We start from the raw sequence: 23,812 nt of genomic DNA, 5'->3' as shown, positions 1-23,812 counted from the left end.
ATCTTTCTTCCCACCCCCCGCCCCCGGCTCTGTCTTCCCCTCCTCTCGCAAGTTCTCTGTCCTATCCAACAACAACGATAAACAACAAGGGCACCAAAAGGGGAAAAAATGGCCTCCAGGACCAGTGAATTCGTAGAGGAGGCACCGAGCACCAGTGATAACCCTGGAGGCAGCAAAAACAAAACAAAACAAAACAAAAAAACAACCATCACTAATAAAAGAAAGAAAGAAAAAAAAAATGCAGTGAATAGCCCTTAACAGATGGAAAGTAAACTAAGTGGGCACTACAATTTTCTCATCTTTCTCCCACTATGGCAGCACAAGTGGCACCAACCAAAGTACTGTGCTCTCTCTCCAGTGAGGTCAGAAGGCAGATCTAAGGTGCCATAGTGATGGCAGGAAGCCACAGTGATTGGAACTCACAAAGGCAGAGTACCAGAAAGGAGAGAAATGAACAGGGCAGGTTTAGAAATCTGAAGCTGGGGTCAAATCTGAACTTGAGGTTACAAGTTTTCAACCCAGTAAATGATCAGAACAAGCCTGAGAGCAACTGCCTGCGGCTGAGGAAACCATCCAAAAGAAGCAGAGATGGACAACAACCTCCAGGTTCACAAAGAACCAAGAGCAGTTGGTCTTGCCAAATGCCAGAGGGAAAATCTCCTAACTCACAAGACATTGCCTCATTAGTAATACAGAATTGGCCTTACACTAAAGGCTGCTGTAGTTTCAACTAAGTTTAAGACCAAGCCTCAAAAGAACAACACTGCATGCAATTAACTATGTCCCAAAACAAAGCTCAAAACTGCTCACATAAATAAGTATCATTTACTAAGAAAAAAAATTCACAAGGCCTGACTCCCAATTCAAAAAAAATTATGGGAGTCAGGCGGCAGTGCAGCATGTTAAGCCCACGTGGTGCGAAGCAAGGACCAGGATAAGGATCTCGGTTCAAGCCCCCGGCTCACCACCTGCAGGAGAGTCGCTTCACAGGTGGTGAAGGAGGTGTGCTGGTGTCTGTCTTTCTCTCCTCCTCTCTGTCTTCCCCTCCTCTCTCCATTTCTCTCTGTCCTATCTAACAATGATGACATCAATAACAACAACAACTACTACAGCAACAATAAGAAAAAACAAGGGCAATAAAAGGGAAAATAAATAAATTAATTAAAAAATGATACAGCATGCAAAGAAGCCAAAAAAATCTACAACAAAGGCAAAAAAAAAAAAAAACAACAACAGGAATCAGTCCATGATAAAATTAGGACACATACTGAAAGTTATTATATATGGCCAGAGGATAAAGACCAGAAGTGTGAAGAGACAGAAGACAGCAATGACAACTCACAAACCGAAATTCTAAAGTTCACTAGTATTCACAACAAAGACACAGTAATAGAAACTATCAAAAATTCAACAGAAGAGAGCACAGGTCCAAAAAGGATGACAGAGGACCTAGTGGGGGTTGTATTATTATGTGGAAAACTGAGAACTGTTATGCATGTACAAACTATTGTATTTACTGTCGAATGTAAAACATTAATCCCCCAATAAAGAAATTTTTAAAAATTCAACAAAAAACATATTCAGAATAAATTGTCAGTAAATTCTTTAATGACTCTAAATAACCTATTATATGCATAATCAGAGGCCTTAAAAATAGGATGGATTGGATATTGAAGAACAATCAAGAAATAATGGCAAGAGACAACTTGGGATTCAAATACAAGAAGTTGATGTTGAGGGGGCTGGGCAGTGGGGCACCTAGTTGAGCTCACGTTAACATGCACAACAGAACCTGCACTATGAATCCACTGCTCCTGGAGGCTATTTTTTCCCTTTTGTTGCCCTTTGTATCGCCGTTGTTGTTGGATAAGACAGAGAGAAAGCGAGAGGAGGGTAAGACTGGGGGGTGGGGGGGGATATAAATACTTGAAGACCTGCTTTACCTCTTGTGAAGCGACCTCCCTGCAGGTGGGGAGTCAGGGGCTCGAACCTGGATCCTTACGCCCGTCTTGTGCCATGTGTTCTTAACCCGCTGTGCTACTGCCCAGGCCCCTCAAAGTTGGTTTTTTTTAGAAAATTGGGCCAAGAGACAGCTTAGTGGAGACACGGACACACACATACACACAGGGTTCTAGGTTCATTCTCTGGTTGGAGTCTTTATAGTTTTAACCACCTATTTCATTTTAAAATTTGCCTCCTCCCAGAAAGAGATTACCATTTCACATTTCCTCCCACCCACATAGCATCACTATCAAGTTATCCAATGTCTAAGCCATCTCCAAGATGATTAACTCAGGCCAGTAGTCTAAAAAATTAAAGCCAGAAAGTGGGATAGACCAATGTGGGGTACAGACTGGTATGGCTGTACAGGTACGTGCAACAGGTTAACTAACTACAGATGTTCATGAAGGAACACAGTTATGGCAATTTCTTTTTGCTTCCTACATAGCATTTTTCCACCTAGACTTGGCAGTTATGTTCTGTCTATTAGTTAAATATACTTAAAGACACCCCCCCTGTCGCTTCCTAATGTAGTAAGCTCCAAAATAACAAAGACTGTATTTGTTTCACTTAATTTACCCTATTTTGCTTCAGGAAAACATGAAGACCTACTAAGCCAACATTACCACCAAACTAGCACTGGTTGTCTCGAGAAAGAATAATACCCCTTTACCACCTGTTAAAATATTTAAGTGTCTTGCCCACTTGCAGTGAGCTGGTGATGATTCTCTGTGGGTCTGGGGACTCATATATTCCTTTGAACATATCTAGACTGAGTTAAATACAGAAAGGAACTTAGATCTGCTTCAAATTCTTAAGATTTAGTTTCTGAATCAATTACAGAAGCCAAACTTCCCACCTTCTGCATCCCATAGATCTTTGGTCCATGCTCCCAGAGGGATAAATAGGGAACCTTCCAATGGAGGGGATGGGATATGGCACTCTGGTGGTGGGAATTGTACTCCTCTTATCCTACAATCTTGTTGATCACTACTAAATCACTAGTAAAAAAAAAAAATTTAAACTTTAAGCAGGTGGTAGCGCACTTGGTTAAGTGCACACATTACAGTGTACAAGGACCCAGGTTCAAGTCCCCATTCCCCACCTGCTGGAGGGAAACTTCACGTGCAGTGAGGCAAGTCTATAGGGATCTATCTCCCCCTCCCTTCTCAATTTCTGTCTCTAGCCAATAATAAATTAATTAATTTTTTAAAAACTTCAAAAATAAGAACACACAAAGCAGAACTTGGGCTGGGTTTGGTGTATTGCACCAAAGTAAAAGATTCTGAGGTGGGAGGTGGGGAAGGGGAAGGGAAGGGGGGGGGGTTCTGGAACATGATGGCGGAGGAGGACCTAGAGGGGGTTGAATTGTCATGTGGAAAATTGAGAAATGTTACACATGCACAAACTACTGTATCTTACTGTTGACTATAAACCATTAATCCCCAATAAAAAAAAAAAGGAGTCAAATGGAAAGAAAAAAAGATTTAGTTTCTGAGTAAGGCTTCTGTCAGAAACTCAGACTGAAAAGCAAATGAATAAAGAACAAATATTTCCCAGAACCTGCACTAGGAGTTTCCTACCTCACTGGAAATGTGTTATTTGATAATTCAAAAGCTCCGTCCTACTGTCATAAAATTAAATATGAAACCAAAATCTGAGCATAATGAATTTCATGTTATTTTTATTCCATCCTTCATACTATACACATTCTCTGAGAGCACTGATACTAAGAGAAGCAATAACTGGGTTTTGAACTTTGACTCAAAGCATGTTTTTTCCACCGACTTTTCCTGTTTCCAAAATAAATACGCACTGACACCATATAGCATTTCTTCTCTTGTATATTGCATGTACTCTGGTTCTCTTATATATTAGAAACCATAACATCCTACCATATCTTAACCTCTAGGTAAGTGATTGCTTGCACGTCTTACCACTGATTTCAAGCTCTGCCCAATGTGACTTCTTGCCATTTGCTGCTTCCTCAGAGGACATAATTGTATACATCCTCCGAGGGTCAGGAGGCTCGTATTTTTCTTTGGGCATGCCTGTTGAATTAAGAAAAGGAACCATAAGTATTCTGAGGTGTCAAATAACTAAAAATAACCAAGTTCTTTTTTTTAAGCAGCTTTGGAGCTTTACTCATGCACATTTTTACTACCCCAGGGCTAACTCCCCCTCCATTTAATTTAAGAAAGGGAGGGCAAGCTGTGGGGTGGGGGTGGGGGTGGGGGGAGAAAATAGAGGCAGACCATCACTGTTCACTCTGTGCAGCTTCCCCCAGTTCTCTGGTGCTCCTTTATGATAGTGGGCACACATACAGGGGCCCCCACATGCAGAGCAGGCACTCTACAGGGTGAACTACCATCCAGGCACATAAAAAAGGGGGCTGTGAGGGTGAACTTCCTGCCTGAGTGGATCCACTATTCCCAGCAGACATTTTTTTTTCCTTTTAATTTCAAACAGAAACAAAGATGGGAAAAGAACATTGGGAAGCGGGGAGAACCAAATACCACAGCGCCACTGCACTCGCTGTTCATAAAGCTTCCCCTGGTGCCATGCACGGTGCCCCATATGAGACTGAAGCCTGGATCCTCATGCGTGGGAAAGTGTGTGCTCTACCAAGTGAGTTATCTCCCAGGCACCCCACAAAACCTTCTGAAAGAGCAAACACCCATATTATGATTTCTAAATATCATTTTCTACTAAAGAGAATTAGGGGCTCTTTGGAGAAATGTAGGATTTCAGGTCTACAGAAATCGACAAAACTAAAAGAGTTGCCTAATTTAAAAATAGAAATGGGGGGAGGGGAGGCAGTGGCCCACGGACCGGGGTTCAAGCCCCTGGTTCCCACCTGCAAGGGGGAAAGCTTCACAAGTACTGAAGCAGAGCAAGTGTCTCTCTGTCTCTATCTATCCAATAATAAACAAAGATCATTTGCACAAAACAGTACATCTACTTTTATAGCTTTGTTAAGTATTATTGATAAAACAAGCTGTTCCCTTTTATGTTACTTTCTTTAGTACAGAATATTAAGAGTAGGGAGTCGGGCGGTAGCTCAATGGTTAAGTGCACGAGGCGCCAAGCACAAGGACCAGCTCAAGGATCCTGGTTCAAGACCCCGGCTTCCCACCTGCAGGGGAGTCCCTTCACAGGTGGTGAAGCAGGTCTGCAGGTGTCTATCTATCTCTTCTCCTCTCTGTCTTCCCCTCCTCTCTCCATTTCTCAGTCCTATCCAACAATGACATCTGTAACAATAACAATAACTATAACAATTAAAAAAACAGCAAGGGCAACAAAAGGGGAAATAAATATTTTTTAAAAGATTATTAAGCCTAAATTTCTTAGACTAATCCAAAATACCCCCCAACAGAGAGCTACACAGTAAAAAGGACAATCTGAGAAAGTGCCCTTTCTGAAAAGATGTGAATATACCAGTAAGAAGCTATCAAATAAAAATGCTGCATGAGTTTGATGGCATTCCTTATGATCACCCAAATGTCATTATTCTGACCAGATTCTACTTTATAAATAATCATCTGCTCTTTATTTGGCTTTTCCAAATAGGATTTAATAATACCAAGAATCCATTTGTCTAGCCCAGAAGAGCTTTTGGTCCTATTATTAAGCACCTAATTTCTCAGTGATGATTTGCCAATCTCAGGTGAGTTACTCATTTAACAATTTAATCACACCTCAAAGCACTGATAAAAGTGTTACTGAACAAACAAGTCTGAAAAGCAGGCCCTGGACCTTGAGGTCATTTCTATCAAGGAATCACATTTTCTGCCTAAGCAACTAAGCATAATTCTCTATTGTTTCTTGATGAGATGAAGTGGGTTGTCTTAAAATTTGAGACATCTCATTACTCTAAACGCAGATGCAATGAAGAGTTCTTTTTCCTGAATCTCTTAAGTGAGGACTAGGAGGTAGGATAAAAACAAGAACACAATAAAATACATGGCAGCAAGGTGAACAGATCTGCCCACTTCACTGGGAGTCAGACAAAACACAGCAGTGGAGACTTAGGTGAAGAGGAGACAAGACAGAAAATCGCCAACAATTTAGGAACTGCCTGTGGTTTCGAATTCAACAAGCAGATCTTGCTTTCTAAAAAGACATCCCAGCATATTACTGCAAGATTACTTTAGAAGAACTAAAGGTTTCTAAAGCAGACTTGAAAACTGTTGAAGAGAATTACAAGGTAGTAGCAAGGTCACAGCTAGCAGCTACACAGCACCTGACTAGTCAAGTCTCCTGTTCTTTCAGTCACTACTGATCCTGGCAGTAAAAGATCTGTCCTTGTTCTATATCTGAGTAACAGTTTTTCGTGGCTAAATAATGATTTACCTTTAAAATACAGGGCATTTTGTTTTTTACCAATTTTATCCAAAATATGTATTTTTAATAAAGTATTTTAGAAAATGTCTTAAGGAGACAGAACTAAGACCATGCAGGCAAAGTCAGTGGCACAAAGCAGGATCAAAAACTGTAACAACAGATAAAAGTCCATCCTGGAGCATTTAAACAGGGATGGGGTGGGGGTGGGGGGAGACAGGACAGGAGAGGAACAGGCATACCATTTCTCTGCCAAGGGCCATTTGGGTATTTATAATATCTCCATGGCCATATAAAATTACCAACGTAAACATTAGAACTTAATAGTGCTATGAAAAAAGCTTCTAGGTTCATTAAATTTTCAGTCCAGCTGGCAGTTGCCTTAACCAAACACAACCCTGGGCCAGGCATTCCCCACCCTTGACCAAGGTTGGCCTAACTCCACACCACAAACTTCAAATAAACGCTATCTAAAAAAAACTTTAGGAATCCACCTCATCTACTCTCCATAGTTCCAGAAATACTGTGTGTGCGTGTGTGTGTGTGTGTGTGCACGCGCGTGCGCGTGTGTAGTGAAGGGAAAGGGCTGGCACAGGGGTGACAGGAAGGGTTTATCGGAATCTAGAGTGAAAAAGCAAGCAAAACAACAACTAGAAAAGTAGAGGAGAATGAAGAAATCCACTAAAACATACTGTGGAAAGTTTGATCCTCCCTTCCTTTTGCTGTTTTTTTTTTAAATTTTTTATTTTTATTTATAAAATAGAAATATTGTTTGAGCCCCTAGCTCCCCACCTGCAGGGGAGTTGCTTCACAGGTGGTGAAGAAGGTCTGCAGGTGTCTATCTCTCTTTCCCCCTCTCTCCATTTCTCTCTGTCTTATCCAACAATGACAACATCAATAACAACAATAATAACTACAATAAAACAAGGACAACAAAAGGGAATATTTTTTTTAAAAATGGAAATATTGACAAGACCACAGGATAAGAGGGGTACAATTCCACACAGTTCCCACCACCAGAACTCCATATCCCATCCCAATCCCAGTAGCGTTCCTATTCTTTATTCCTCTGGGAGTATGGACCCAGGGTCATTATGGGGTACAGAAAGTGGAAGGTCTGGCTTCTGTGACTGCCTCCCTGCTGGACCTGGGCGCTGGCAGGTTGATCCATACTCCCAGCCTGTCACTCTTTTTCCCTAGTGGGGCAGGGGTCTGGGGAGGCCGCCAGGACACGCTGGTGGGGTTGTCTGCCCAGGAAAGTCCGGTTGGCATCATAGTATCATCTGGAACCTAGTGGCCGAAAAAGAGCTAACATATAAAGCCAAACACACTGCTGACTAATCATGAACCTAAAGGCTGGAATATTGCAGAAGATTTGGGATCTCTGTTTTGGAAAAAGCTAATAGGTCTATTTTAGGTATATTCCAAGGGGGCCCATGACTTTACTAGTTTTTGCTTGCGCCTAACATCTAATATGCAGGTGGACCCAAGTTATTGTCTGCAGAGATGGTGTCATAGTTGTAAAAAGGACTAGAAAGCTGGATTACAGAAGAGAGTAGCTCCCAAATATGGTGAAAGGGTATAAATATTGCTAACTGTAAACCCCACCAATTTAATCTGGGGCCCATATTCAGCACAGGAGCCTATGTAACCTCTGCATCCCTGTAGGTCTGAGACTGCATTCTGTGGTCATGGCTAGAAACACTGATCCTCCCTTCCTACTTCTGGCCCCCAACAGATTAACAGTTCCTAGTTACAGCTCTTAATTTAAGCCTATTTTAACCTTCCTCTGGCTAAGAGTGACTGCAAAAAAGCAGCTGTTAGAATAGGAACATTCTTTAGTTAGGGATAAGAGCTCTTAAGCTATTGTTCTGTCAGGAACCAAAATTGGGAACAATCAATTACCTAAATGCTCCCAGAGCTGAAATTCACCAATCATTAACTAGTCACAGCCCAGCAGATGTGCTCCAGCCTGCCTCTCTCACAACCCCAGGAGAGTTAACTAACCTTCAAAATCAATCTCTGAGGGGAAAAGCAAGGAGTGCCAAAGAACCTACCCTCTGCATTACTGAACAGACAGAATCAGCAGAGAAGTCAATGTCAAACAAATCACACTCTCTGAGACAGACACACACACACACACACAGCCTAACTATACAAAATCACTACTGTGAAGAGGGGGGTGAGAAAAAAGACAAAAATGGGGGGGAGTCCTTTTCATGCTTAAAGAAATCAAAGGTATGCATGCAATCAAAATCTATAAAGAAAGAAGTATTGGACAAGACAGAGAGTTTTTAAAAGGTAGAGTGTAAACCTAATAGGAAAAATACTTTTCCAACTATTAGAATCTCTAAAATAGGGTTGAGGCAAAAAAAAAAAAAAGATGAGTCACAGAAGAATACATGGACACAATTCCAACCACACAAATAGCTAAGCTGGGCAGAATTTAAAAATATATTTTTATGGAAAAACAAAATAAAAGCAAACAAATGATCAATATAACAATTAAGATAATAATTATCTAACCTATAACTTAGGAAATCTACACTTAGGTATTTACCCAATAACAACTAAAATATAGGACTACAAAACCACTATGTAAAGGTTCTTAACAGCTTTTCATAACTGCCAAAAGCCAAAACACTATGTCTGTTAATGAAAAGGATAATCAAGTTGTGATACAGCCATATAAGTCAGCAATTAAAAAGGACTGGCAATATATACACATACATGGATGAATTTCAAAGTACTGAATGAAAATAACCCCAGATACTCCACTTACAGGAATTTATGGTGACAAAAATGGTTGTACTTACACAAAGTAATGAAAATACGGTCTTAAACAGGATTTAAAGTCTACACATTTCTTTTTCTGTAAATTTTAGCTCAACTGAAAATATTCTATTTTCAAACATTTGGTCAAATGTGAAATAGGTATTTTCAGACTAGCAGTTAACAAGAAAAAAGTATTAAGCCATGTGCTTTTTCTAAAGACTATACTGTAGCATTGTTCAATTCAATTAATGCAAACAACCTAGTTAACCATCAATGTGAACATATGGTTAAGCAAGTTATTCTACAGCTATACTACAGAAAATCAAGCAGCTGTGAAAATAATGTCAAGTTAGCTATTGGTTTGTATAAAGGTCAAGCAAATAAGTACTAATGTTAACCATGTTTAAAAAAAGATTTTTCAGGATAAGAATATATTTATAAGTCAATGAAATAAAAGCACAAATGCTAGAAGTGACTTAAAGTACTAATAGAAACTCAAAAATTTTTTTAATTTATATTTATTTATTTATTTATTTATTCCCTTTTGTTGCCCTTGTTGTTTTATTGTTGTTGTTGCTGGATAGGACAGAGAGAAATGGAGAGAAGAGGGGAAGACAGAGAGGGGAAGAGAAAGATAGACACCTACAGATAGACCTGCTTCACCACTTGTGAAGCAACTCCCCTGCAGATGGGGAGCCAGAAGCTTGAACCAGGATTCTCACACAGGTCCTTGTGCTTTGTGCCACATGCGCTTAACCCGCTGCACTACCACCAACTCCCAGAAACTCAAATTTTTAAAGTTATTTCTAACTATCCACTTAAGTGTTCTAGCAGTAATGTTACCTCTAGAATAAGAAAGTATTCTAACCCTCAGTTTTGATCTCTAATACCTAGAAAACAAAGCTCTTTTTAAAGTGGTCAGTAACAAGTTTGGGAAAGGAGGTTTGTTATTGGTTTTTGTTTGGCACCAGGGTTACTCCTGGGGGCTCAATGCCTGCACAGCTCCATCATTCCCAGTGGCATTCCCTGTCCCCCTTTTTTTTCTTTCTTTCTGCTAGAGAGCAAGAGACAAAGAGATAAGAAAGGGAGACAAGTAGAGATACCTGCTCATGAACTCAAGCTTCCCCCCAGCAGTTGGGGGGACTAGATGCTTGAACCTGGATCCTCACTCAGCCCCTAGGAAATGTTTTTATCTCTCTTTTTAAAATTTTACCTACTATTGGATAGAGACAGACAGAAATTGAGAGAGTAAGGAGAGGTAGACAGGTAGAGAGGGAAAGAGTCACCGGCAGCTCTACTTCATCACCTGTGAGGTTTTTACCCCTGCAGGTGGGGGCCAGGGCTTTGAACCTGGGTCCTTGCACACTGTAATATGTGCACTTAACCACGTGCGCCATGCCACCATCTGGCCCTTTATCTGACTCTTAGCATCAGAAAGCTAAGTACAATGGAGTCATTAGGTTGCATCAACATAACACTGGAGTGAGCCAGAAAGCACCCCCACTAGCCAAGGTTTTAACCACTTGAGTAAAAAGAAGCATTAATTATAATGGAATTAAATACACAGAACATGACAGTTACTTATGCTCAGAAAAAAAGCAGGCTGTGATGTAAAAGGATGAGTGAGAATCAGGTGATGGCTCCCTCAGTACACACACGTGGTCTGGGAGGTGGCACAGTGGATAACGCATTGGACTCTCAGGAGTGAAGTCCTGAGTTTAATCCCCAGCAGCATATATACTAGAAAAATGTCTGGTTCTTTCTCTCTCCTATTGCTTTCATTAATAAATAAAATATTTAAAAAAATAAAAATTAAGGCCTTGGTCCCTACCCATGGGGGAAGCATCGTAAGTAGTGGAGTGTTGCAGGTGCCTCACCTTCTCTAGAAAGAAAGAAGGAAAGGAAGGAAAGAATGGAGGAAGGAAGGAAGAAAGGAAGGAAGGAAGGAAGGAAGGGGTGTAGGGTGGCCACCAAGAGTTATTAAGTTATACTAGCATGAAGCCCCCATAAATTACCCTGGTAGCAAAAAAAAAAAAGTGGGCAACTGCACGCAGGAATCAAGGAAGAGAGACAGTGAAAGAGAGTGTAGAGAAGACTACAGGAGGTAAAAAGTCAGTCACTATTTGCCAGCTACTCAACTATGAAAATTAGCAACTAAATAAAAAGTTTTAAGTGTTTATCCTTTCAATAGCAACTGTGTTTCAAACAGCCCCAATTGAAGAAAGTCCTACTTCACAAGATTGACAGCTAATGAAGAATGAAAAGAGGAAAAAAAAAGTTAACATGATTTTCTAATTCCTAACAGTCAAACTTAAAACCATTAGATCAATCATTGGAGCTGGTATAATACTACAGAAACACCACCACCCAGATTGTTTTCTGTCCATAATGTAGAGAATTATTCCAGGAAGGAAAAAAGCTGTTATCTTCTTCAATGTTAACAACACAAATGGGAAAAGAAAAAAAAAAAACCTGATGTGAAGGAGCAGAAAGTACACATCAACAATGGTTACCTTGATTAAGCACTAGAGGACGTGGCCAGATGACACCAAAGAAGCAATCGGACAAAATAAGAATGCGGGACTTCCTGCAGGATAACTGGTCTGCTGCCTTCAACAAACAGGTGTCAGGACTATTCTAGATTAGAAGAGAATTATGGGATGTAAACAGATGCAATGACTGGCCCTTATACAGGACCCACACATCAGTAATAATGGCCATTTTGTGGATGCTTGGAGAAATAATACCTGGTTCCTAGCTACAATTGTAACGAGTAATTATGGGGTCATGTTATTTTGACCATACACCCAAAAATTCTGTCACTGTTATTAAAAGGTACTCTGAAGTTAAAAAAATGTATTTTCATTATATCAGAATGATAGTCAATTTTAATTAACAAGACAGAATACTATAATAATTGTGATGTCTCATTTCCTTTGTATGTACATCTTTTTTTTTTTTTTTTTACATTTTCTTCTCCATTCTTTGTGCTTTACTTCCTCCCAAACATAAAGGGTGAGGGAGGTCAGAAGAAATGAAGGGAAGCAGAGAGAAATTAATTCATGAGCTCTGAGAGACCCGTTCTGGTATTTTATCAGGTTTCTTTGAGCAACAAATCAGGGCACATTTGAAAAGGCAGTAACACTACCTAAGCATAATGCCAATTTATTATACTTTATCCAATACAAGTTTTTACTAAGTCTTATTCAATTGTTCACTAAATCCTACTGCTTTTTATCTTCTCAAGATCTTTGCTTTGTAAAGCAATATTCAGTAATAAAACCAGAGAGGAGAGACAGAGACACCACAGCACTGCTCCAACATGCATGGAGCTCCCCTGTTGCTGTCTAGTGTTACCACATGGTGCAGAGGTTCAAATTCAAAGCTCTGTGAGTGGTAAGCTGAGTGCTCTATTGGGCACGCCACCTCGTGATTTGTCTTCTCCAATTTCAGTTAGTGAAGTTAATTTAGACCAACTTCATTTAGAAGCTTCAACCGTCAGCTGCCCTCTTAAGAAAAAAACCCAAGATAGCCCTTCTTGTCTACCTACTAAAGACAAAGTTCTTTATAAACTGGACTTGGTCAACTATTTTTTCACTCATCTCCAGTCACCTATACACCACCTTATGAAGTCCTAAAGTACTTATAGTGAACCTACTTAAACTTTAAGATCTCTTCTGCTTAGAAGCAAAATCCCTTATTTCAAATCCCTTATTTTAGAACTCAAAACTTTCTCTGAATTTTCCTATGTAACTAGCACAGATATCCTTCAAAATATGCCCCACGCTTCCCACTCACCACACCATCAGTAATACCACTTCCACACTGAGATTCTATCCATTCTGCAAAGCTAGTTTTAATTATTACTCAACCCACACCCTACCTATCCCCGACCCCCCCACCCCAGCCTCCATGGTGATTCAAGCCACTCACATGCAACCCCCCACTGCCCTAGAACCATGAGTGCCTACCAACCAGACTAGATAAATAGTAGCTTGTTGAATGTCTTTCTTCAGAGCATATGAAATCCACAACTTCTGAGACTAAAATACAAGATAGCACATTTCCAATAATGTTCAATTCACCACAGCCCATGCTGTGCTACTGCTGTGTCAGCTCCCCATTCCTAATAGTTTAAATGGACAAAGACATAGCCAAAGAAAAGAAACTGAAGGGAGTCGGGCTGTAGCGCAGCGGGTTAAGCGCAGGTGGCGCAAAGCACAAGGATCCCGGTTCGAACCCCGGCTCCCCACCTGCAAGGGAGTCGCTTCACAGGCGGTGAAGCAGGTCTGCAGGTGTCTATCTTTCTCTCCTCCTCTCTGTCTTCATGTCCTCTCTCCATTTCTCTCTGTCCTATCCAACAATGACAACAACAATAATAACTACAACAATAAAAAAACAACAAGGGCAACAAAAGGAATAAATAAATAAATATATAACTTTAAAAAAAAAAGAAAAGAAACTGAAGGCTAAATAAAAATAACTTATTTCCAATTATTACAAAAACACTAACTCAGTAGTATAGTCACAAAAAAAATCATCCTTTTAGGAATGCAATCCTAATAACTATTTTCATTAACAGGTACATCAAAAAAAATATGTGTAATAATAAATACTAATTTAGCTTGCATTTCTACCAAGACATTCAAAATATGGCATAAACACAATAATCATATTTTATAGAAACAGGCTAGAATTTTAAATCTGAGGTAATTATAGATGAGGCAATGTTCTTTAAATTATTCACCTGTGTAGTGGGTGAATTCTAAGGTGAAAAACAATGTGCCTGGCAGTCTGGAAATTGGTGCAGTGGCTAGAGCATCAAGCTCTCAAGCATGAGGTTCTGAGTTTGATCCCCGGATTTGCATGTACCAGAGTGACATCTGATTCTCTTTCACACTCTTCTATCTCTTGTTAGTAAGTAAATAAAATAAAAAATAATAATAAATAAAAATAAAAAAGGAAGGGAGGAAAGGAAGCAAGAAATGTGGCTGTACTGTAAGTAAACCCAGTTGGCTCCCTTGAACTACATTCCTTGGTCTTTTTTACAGTCTTAAGTCAGTTAAGGTACTTCCACATCCCACGTTAAACTCAAATCACCATAACTTTGAGAGGAGTGGGGGGGGGGGGGCTGTGGGTGTGCAGCAGTGAAGCTCTCCCCCTGCAGGTGAGAAGCGCGGCTCAAAGCCAGGGATACTTATACATGGCTACATGTGTGCTCAACCAAGTGCACCAGTGCCCAGTCCCAACCCTGACTTTTAATGTCATCACATGTCCTTCTTTTTCTCTCCAAACTTACCCAAAACTGCTAGTTAAAAGTTTACACAAATGGTGAAGCTCTTACAGGCACTGTCCTTAGCAACAAGATACCAATATGAATATCTTTCTGGCAGGACAAACAAGAACTTTAAAACTGCAAAAGATGACTCTAGTATAGTCATGGGCCCTTTGGAATATGACTAAAATAGGCCTACTAGCTATCCTCAAAACAGAGACCCCAAATCTTCATCTGCAACATTCCAGCCTTTAGGTTCATGATTAGTCAACAATTTGTTTGGCTTCATATGTTAACTCTTTTCAGCCACCAGGTTCCAGATGCTACCATGATGCCAACTGGACTTCCTTGGGTAGATGATCCCATCAATGTGTCCTGGAGCAAGTCTGCTTCCCCAGAGTCCCACCCCACTAGGGAAAGAGAGACAGGCTAGGAGTATGGATCAACCTGCCAACGCCCATGTTTGGCAGGGAAACAATTACAGAAGCCAGACCTTCCACCTTCAGCATCCCATAATGACGCTGGGTCCATACTCCCAGAAGGTTGAAGAACAGGAAAGCTATCAGGGGAGGGGACAGGATATGGAGTTCTGGTGGTGGGGACTGTGTGGAGTTGTACCCCTCTTAGCCTATGGTTTTTGTCAGTGTTTCCTTTTTATAAATAAAAATTAAAAAAAAAAAAGATGACTCTTCTTATCTATTGATAAATGGCAAAACTTGAGTCCTAAACTGTGGGTTTGTGGATTTCAAAGTTACCATTAAAATAGCCAAAGATACCATGGCAGGTATCTTACAACTCATATGATATCTCAAATTAAGGTTCATGGACTACAAAGGAGGGATAAAATCAACAGCCAGTGAAAGTAAGGTGTCAAAAACATCTTACTAAAAAGTCTAGTTGTGAACTTGGGCTTCAAACCTGTCCTCCTCTATCCCTTTCAAACAGAGGTTTATTGTTACCTGCTTTGAGTTATTTTGAGCTCTGAAAATATTTCTGCTTTTGGATTCCTTAACCCTACCATAATACTTCAACATTTCTCACCAACTATAATATAATCTCATTATACCCTAAATAATCATGAGAGCCTGGCAAAAAAAAAAAAAAAAACCACTTGATGACTTGATGAGTTTAGGAGTTCAAGGAAAGAAGCTGTGGTAATAATAATAAAAAGCAAACATATCCTAAGTGCGTACTAAAGAAGTAGAGCAACTGTTAGATCTGGGTTTCTAATCTTAGCAGCTAAATCTAGAGGAACCAGTCAAAGAAGACCTTAAAGGTCAAAGACTGAGAATTCTGGTTCCAGCATAGTCTGAAATAAGAAAAGGACTATCTTAAAGGTTGAAGTAGTATAAGTGTCCTATTGGTGACATGCAATGAGAAAATAAGAGCAAACCTCACACAGATATGGGTGAAGGCAAAGCTGTGTTCTGTGTCCACCTGCCATGCTTGCACCAGGCATGTAACAGCAAGCCTTGGCACAGCGTTCACTCACCACCTGACTAACTTACATGTATTGCCTTATTTAACCTGTGGGACTCCTTTCAAAGAGATTGTTCTCCTTACAAAAAAAAAAAAAAAAAAGTCCAAATGAGTAACCTGCTTGAGGTACTAGTGGCACAACTATTGAAGATGATATCAATCCAGTTTGATCCAAAACTCTGTGCTTTCAACTGACACACAGCAATTTACCAATATCATCTTTAAACAGCAATCCATAAGGCAGATGTTCTACTCGTTTTGATTTAGAGGAGAAAACTGACACTCAGGGCTTATTTTGAAAATGTCAGCTCCCGACTGACCTATTCGGATAGTCACTGAAGCTTTGGAGTCAGGGCTGGGCTACTAAGCACATGGCAAAGCTGGTACACTCCCTGAGACTCGGGGTTTAAATAACATGACTAAGGTCACCCACTCCTCACAAACAGTAAGGCTGGGATCTGAACCTGCAATAATCTAGCTGCAAAGCTGTCGTCTATCACATCAACATCACACACAACTCTCCAGAATTCAGTCACTGATGAAAGTAGAACCAGTTCCTTCTCTGGATATTATGTTGCTGAGATCGTGAGTCCTCTGGTTTCCTTCTCAAATGGATCCTTTACCAGCTAATCTCTCTGCCTGTAGTCTGCACTCTCAAACTCTACTAAACTGTCAAGAACTCCAACACTGGCTGGGGAGCCTCAAACACTTTTAAAAATTAACAAGCACCTCAAAGAACTCTCATTCTGTGGACTATATCTGTCAATATTTACCACACTAGAGAACTAAGAAATTTAAAAGTATTAACCCACAGAAGACAATAAGTCTATCCCACTACATGCAAACAAATAACATTTTTGTGAAAAGTTACTATTTTCAAAAGCAGTAAAATTAATCAAGCAGAGTGAGGTTGTCTTAAATGTCTGTAAAGCTGGTTAATGTTTGGCATGCTACAAGACAGCTAGATTCATGCATCTGTGCTTATGTCAACCCACTCAGATGTTACACATCATCCCACCAGACTCTAGAAAACCCAGTGGAATCCTACAGGCACAGAGCCCCATCCATAACCCTGGCAGCAAAAAAATAAATAAAATGCAATTCTAAACCATGTATATGTGCCCAACTAACATAAAAGTGAATAGTCAGTGAAAACTTCAAAGTGTATTGCAATAATCACATAAAACTACTCAAGATGACCAAACATCTACAAGTACAACTGTAAAGAACTTATAGAGGGATACCAAACATAGGCCAATCACTAACCCCACATCAAAACAAATACAAATACCAGCCTAGGAATAATAATGCCCAGAAGTCAAGTAAAATGGAGAGGACAAAAGAACATATCAAGACAAAAACCATTTATAGTCAAATCAGCAAAAGCTCCATACCTACTAGTATTCAGAGTATTAAGGCAAAATCACGATTCATGTGGCAAATCTCTCAAAGATTAAAAAATGTAAACATAGGGGAGTCATCAATCCTAAATCTGTGTCTTTACACGAGGCAATTATACATTCAGCTTTAGCACTGAATGATGGCTGCCAAGAGAAATCTAAGTCTTAAATCTTTTGCCAGATCCTCTAAAATCTACATGTTCCTTCCTTTATTACAATGAATCGTAATATTCTACTTACCATTACCTAGTGGGAATGAGCAGACAGCATTTGTTCAAGCTGCAAATTCACAGACACAATCATTTGGGAAGTTCTAATGCACTAGCAATCAGTTCTGACTCACTATGCCACTCCTCCCCAAACCCCTCCCCCCAAAAAACCTAAAAGGACTTATGAAATGTTTACAAATCGTCAGATATTTTTAACATATTTATTTATTTATTTAATTGCCACTGCCTGTGCTTCACTGCTCCAGGCTGACTTTTTTATTTTTTATTTTTATTTATTTATACCCTTTTGTTGCCCTTATTATTTTATTGTTGTAGTCGTTGTTGGATAGGACAGAGAGAAATGGAGAGAGGAGGGGAAGACAAAGAGGGGGAGAGAAAGACACCTGCAGACCTGCTTCACCACTTGTGAAGCGACTCCCCCGCAGGTGGGGATCCTGGGGCTGGAACAGGGATCCTTACGCTGGTCCTTGCGCTTTGCGCCACATGCACTTAGCCCGCTGCACTAACGCCCGACTCCCCAAATCATCAAAAATTAACTCTAATGACACTGAATGTTTCAGAAAATTCTGGGGGAGAAAAATAATCTAAAGCAACAGTGTTCAAAGGAGTTCTGCTTATGGGCAGCAGATAAATGTCTTTTCCTAAAATAGTGAAATGTTTGAAAACTGAAATTTTGACCAACATGTATAATATTCAACTCAAAATGTCTACCTAGTAAAAATCAATACTCATTTTGGATACAAAGATCACTGGCTAATTTGTTTTAAGTCCTGTGTGTATTAAGTCCCTCATTTTCCCCATCAGAGTACTTGCTACTTCCTGAGTATGCTAAAAATGCTCTGTAATTCCTAATTATTGTATAACCTAATGAGTGCTTTTCTCTATCCACCACTACAAATAGACTTGGGTCAAAACACTCTAAGCCCCATAAAGGTTGCAAATCTCAACAAAGTGGCTGACACATGGTTATTTGGGAGGAGGGGAAAAGTTTTGGAACTGAGTTCTAGAACTACTGGATTGTCAGAAAAAAAATCACACCACATTTTATGTTCCCAGCAAAAACACTCCATACCTTTTCAGACAACCCAGTATTTTTCAAATGCTATATTCAAATCAAACCAATTCGGCTACCATCACTTGTTTTGAAAATGTGAATTTGTTCCAATGTCACTGATGTATTAGGTACAGGATTTGAAAAGAACACGCAATTTCCATTTGCTTAAATTAATTTTCCACAAAAAGACACCAAGTGAAAGTACACAAGACTCAAACATCTCCAGCTCAGCAAGTTCACCAGGTGGGGTGTGTGGGTGTATGCCACACCCACCCACATCTGGTATCATTACAACTTCCCCCCACCTTCACAGTAACTCAAAGTCAGCAACTCTTCAAGTGCCTATTTCCACAAGCAAACCAGATCCCTTTCAAGACAAAGTGCCTCATTTATTGTAGTATTTATATGATTAACCATTTAACATGTATAAACCTGAGCTGTCATTTGTGTCAGATTCCTTAAAAACAAGTCAGGAGTATTGTGCTTCTCTCCCATTTTTCCCATAAAGCCTACACAATAGCTTTGCTGCACAGGTTTTCCTAGTATGCTGATACTTCAACACGATTTGAGAACCCCATATGCTGCTTTGTAGCACTGACCGTATACATTAATAGATGTGTGAGGAGCTCTTGGAATTATAAAGTTTCAGTAGTCCGATTCCTGTAGTTTATTGTAGAGAAAACTTTCTGTTCACCACCAGCTGCCCCTCCATGGGTCACAAAATGTTTACAGCCCATGTCCCAACAGTCCATCAACATTCATAATCTTTGAGCTTAGTGACTCTCCTGGTGAGCACAGGGCTGATTTTTGTTCCACCTTCTGCTCCACAGCCTGCCCAAGTCTAGCTGAGCAGACAAGTTCTCACTGTCTGAACTTTCTTGTGTACCACTTTGTGGCTTTCATTGTTGCGACTGCTTTTAACTTGTTCCAAAACATCCTGACATTTGACTTTTAAATTACCTTGTATTATACAGCAAATGGCAGTCTTCTCACGCCCACAGACACAAGAGACACTATAGCCAAGTTGAAAACAGACTCAGTCACTAACTTCAAACTACCTCAAACTTGACGAACTTGATTTTTACACTTACAGCCTCTCTGTCCTCCATACCGAGCCAAAGTGGCCCCAAAATTCCTCCAATCCCCTACCACTCTGGCTCTTCCTTCTGCTACGAGGCAAGATATAAACTTCATTCACTTTTAGCTTAGCAAACTTAGTCCCTCAAACTCTCTCTGCCAGAAGCACCTTTGTAAGCTCAGTTCTTCCCAATTCACTATCATCTCTCCACAGGCTTTACCATAAACACCTGGGGTCTCCAGGTACCCCGAAGTCCTCCTCTCTGAAATGACTTCCCACTCCCCATTTGGCAAAATCTTACTTGGTGTGATAATCTGAAAACTGCCCCTACACCTTCCACAAATTTACTCATTCTCGCTTTTATTCTTCTGCTGTACTTGTACACCTACTATGCCTACCAACCACCAAGGCAGAAACTGACCCTGACTGCTCAAGGTCCAACTCTGTTGTAGTGATCAATAAAACAACGCAGGAAAAAAAAATAAAGCTAAAAGAAGGGTAAGGGCAGGCAGCCTAAATAAGTCTCCAGCTTACATCTAAATAACCTCTTTATTTGTTCAAATACCAAAATATGGTACACTCATTTTAATTAACTTAAACTTAGTCGATCCAACATTTAATTTCACATGCATAGCATTTTATTAGTCACACTAAGTCTTAAAATGTCTACCCTCACAAGAAAAAGTGCATAGCAGGTAACGTTAAAGAAAAATAGAAGAATCAGGGGCCAAGCAGTGGCACACCTGGTTAAGCGCTCACATTAGAGCACAGGACCCAAGTTCAAGCCTCTGGTCCCCACCTGCAGGGGGAAAGCTTCAGAGTGGGCTGCAGGTATCTCTCCATTTTTCCCTCCCCCTCAAGTTCTCTTGGTCTCTATCCAATAGAGTGTGTGTGTGTGTGTGTGTGTGTGTGTGTGTGTAAAACAGAAGAGTTTCTAGAAGCTAGGGATTTGAAATTACCAATCACAACAAAAGCTTAAACAGTGTTGCATGCCCAGAAAACCAAGAGTTCTGCCCACTAAAATGTGTGTTTGAATTGCAACTGTTTGGACATTTCCTTAAAGCAGAGCTTCCCCACCAATGTGCCTTGCAAATGGGAAAGTTACTGAAGATACTGATCTTCTCATTGTTCTTGCACCAAAGGCTACAGCTGTGAGCAGCCTTGACCACTTATTATTTATTGTCCCTGCCTTGCATGTCATCCCTGTCTACTTTCCTATGATTAAGAAAACAGCTTATGCTTTAAAGAATATAAGAAAGTTAATCTAACAACACTAGGCATACATTCCACTACCCAAGCATTAACCAAAATGCTACTTACAAACTGCAAGTACAGGAGGCAAATTTCCACAAGCCCTTTAGTGTACAACCAGGTTCTATAACCTAAAGAAAACAGTGTGAAATTCCCCCAGTAACTAGTTTTATTTGCCACCAAGGCATAAGAAACCTGAAATTACCTACAAAGTAAACAGGTTTCTTAGTCTTGTTTCCTCACCAGCAGCTATCCAGCTATTTTGTTTGAGGCAAGTCAGAGGCAAGTCAACGGGTCAATCACTGGCCTAAAAACACCAAATTTTATTCAATAAGTCACATTCTCAAAACCGTGAACTTGCTCTGATACCGATCATAAAACACCTTCAAAATCTTTAGATCGATAGCCACATCAGCTCCAGCAGCTTTACAAACTCTTTCTAGCACAGGCAATTAATTCTAGTGCCCTGTGAAAGCGCTGAGTGTTCTCACACAGCATTTTCTTTTTTATTCCTAGCCACTCTCTCTTTTCAAAATTTCAAAGCTGATATAATTTCTAAGAAGCAATACTGAAGTGGTACAAAGAAACACATGTTGCCAAGGGCAAAAGTGTTTTTCTGGACCAAATGAAGAAATCTGCTGAATGGTTACAGAATGCAAAGAAGAATCTGAATCAGAAGGGGAGGAAAACTAGATGCAAGCAAGAAGATTTCAAGCAAGAAGCACAATACCTAACTCACTGCACAACAACACTTCGATTGGGAATGCTAAACCACTTAAGAAGAGAAACTTGGCTTCTGTTTTCACAAAGAAAATAAAGAATAGGATAGGTTTCCCTTATGCTGAGGGGGAAATGGTTTTTTTAGTTTTATTCTTTAAAATGGTGCCCTGAAGCATCAGCCTTTATACTTGGGACTCTACCTCTCACTCACTTATATGCTAATTTAAAGTCATTCAACAAGGAGTCAAGTAGGATGCTGAGATTAAGTACTCAATCAACAGACTCCTTCTTTTAGCTGTATTTTCGGGTACTGTGTGGTGAATGCTCCACTGGTGTCTATTACAGGGCCACTTTCGTAGTTGTGTATCTGCTCGTGTATGCGATTTGACAAACCAGTTTTTTTTTTTTTAATAAATGGCTTAAAAAAAAAATTACAGCTCCAAACACGGAGGAGAAACTGAGACTCAGCACTATTAGTACTCAGGAGTGAAGCAACTCGGCTTCAAGCAGATTACTTAAACCTAAACCTCGGCTTAACACAATTAACAAGTCCAAGGAGGTCAAGGGAGATGATCCGGCGCGATGTTGGCACTGGCAGGAACTGTTAAGGAAAAGGCTACGGGGGGGGGGGGGGGTAGTAGTTCGCAGGCTCTTTAGAGAAAAGATGAGAGAGGGAAAGAGTCATGAGGAGGGGAAAAGAAGAGGCGGAGGAGGGGGAAAGAGAAGAAGGAGGAAGAATTTCCCAAGAAAATTCCAACTCCTGTTGTTCCAAAATAACAAAGGAAGAGATTGTGAATCGGGGAAATCGGGAGGGAAAGTGCTTCCAGAAGTTAGGGACCACCTCCCGGCCCTCCGTAAGATCCGAAATGTCTCTTCCTCGGTGCCAAGTGCTCCTGTGGCCCTGTCACCCCACCCAACCCTCAAACCCCGCTACCAACTAGACAGGACGGACACGGGGAGCCCGGGGGGTGGGGGTGAGCAGTTGGTTTCCCGCTCGGCGGCAACCGCGAAGTTCCCTCCGCGCTACCCGGCGCGCAATCCCCCGCAGCCGCGCCGCCCAAGTTGCCACCCGTCCCGGCCGCGAGTCCCGCCGTCCACTCGCCTCCTCCGGGCACCAGAGAGCCGGGTCCTTGGGGCCAGGCGCCCGCCCCCGGCGCGCCGCCGCCCCGACGTCAATCAACGCCCCCCGCCCCCGGGACCCCGCGCGGGGACGCAGCCCCCGGGTGCCAGGACGCCGCGGCGGGAGGGACCTCCAACAGCCGGGCCGACGGAGCTGCGGGGCCCGCCGCCCCCCAAACCCAAGTAGCTTTCGCCCGAACACCCGCGCGCCCCGGTCCCGGGCCCACGGCGAGCGGGGCCCGTGCGGGGAAAGAGAAGCCTCGCTCACCTCTCGGGGTGCGTCGCCTTCCTCCGCCGCTGCCGCCGCCTCCTGCCAGTGAGTGCAGCGGGGTCTGACCTGTGGAACCACCATACCAGTCCCGCCCGCTGCTGCAGCGCCGCCGCCTCAGCCGCCGCTCTTTGTTTCCCCTCCGAGCGCCACCTTGTCAGCCGCCCGCCTCAGCCGCCCCGACGGGCCGCCGCTACACCCTCCCGCCCGCTGGGCCCCGGGCCTCGCTCTCCTCGCAGCGCCCACCGCCGCCTTCGCTGCTGCGCCGCGGACGCCGCCGCCACCGACGCCGCCGCCTCTTCCTCCGCGCCCCCCTCGTTTTCATTGAAAGCAAACAAGCATCATGGCGGCGACCGCCGTCCCCCCCCACCCCCCAGCCAGCGAGCGCCCCGACCGCCACCGCCGCTCCAACATCCCGGCCTCCCATTGGCCGTCGCCGCCGGGCGCGACCATTTGGCGTCAGGGGGGCGCCCCGCACGCCGCCTGCCGGCCACGCCCCCTCGCCGGCCGCGCCCCCTCGCCTCCGCGCCCACGGGTCTTGAGCCCGCCCGGCGCCCTCCCGCCCCGCTTCCCGCTCTCCAAGCGCGGCTCCCGCCGGGTCGCTTCTGTCCCACCCTTTTCTTCTCACCCCTCCGTTCATTTATTTATTTATTTTCTCCTCCTTCAGGCGGTTGAGTTATGTCGCCTCTCTTCCCGCTTTTCCACCCCACCCCACCCCCGAGTTCTTCCTCCCCCCTCGTCTCGCCTGTCAATCACGTGGAAGCGCAGCTAGCTCTGGACTTGACCTCAGCCCCAGGACCCGGCAGCTCCCAGCCACCGGC

The 23,812-nt window shown here is 42.1% G+C and overlaps 1 protein-coding gene across 3 annotated transcripts in view; it reads right to left on the bottom strand.

Moving 5' to 3' along the window:
* The window catches only part of CNOT6 (CCR4-NOT transcription complex subunit 6), a 43,088-nt gene extending 19,538 nt beyond the window's left edge, over positions 1–23,550 (bottom strand). Inside the window, exons 1-3 of one of the 3 annotated variants that reach the window (XM_060197361.1) lie at positions 22,992–23,550; positions 11,631–11,754; positions 3,939–4,052 (exon numbers count right to left, since the gene is read on the bottom strand). In XM_060197361.1, the coding sequence (XP_060053344.1) occupies positions 3,939–4,052; positions 11,631–11,754; positions 22,992–23,075 (322 nt within the window). In that variant the 5' untranslated portion in view covers positions 23,076–23,550. The remainder of the gene's footprint in view (positions 1–3,938; positions 4,053–11,630; positions 11,755–22,991) is intronic. The other 2 variants (XM_060197360.1, XM_060197362.1) reach the window with 2 other exon arrangements.
* Between the last annotated feature and the right edge of the window lie 262 nt (positions 23,551–23,812).

The sequence above is a fragment of the Erinaceus europaeus genome, chromosome 9 (genome assembly GCF_950295315.1).
Source record: "Erinaceus europaeus chromosome 9, mEriEur2.1, whole genome shotgun sequence".
Lineage (NCBI taxonomy): Eukaryota > Metazoa > Chordata > Mammalia > Eulipotyphla > Erinaceidae > Erinaceus > Erinaceus europaeus.
This window is presented reverse-complemented; position numbering and strand designations above follow the sequence as displayed.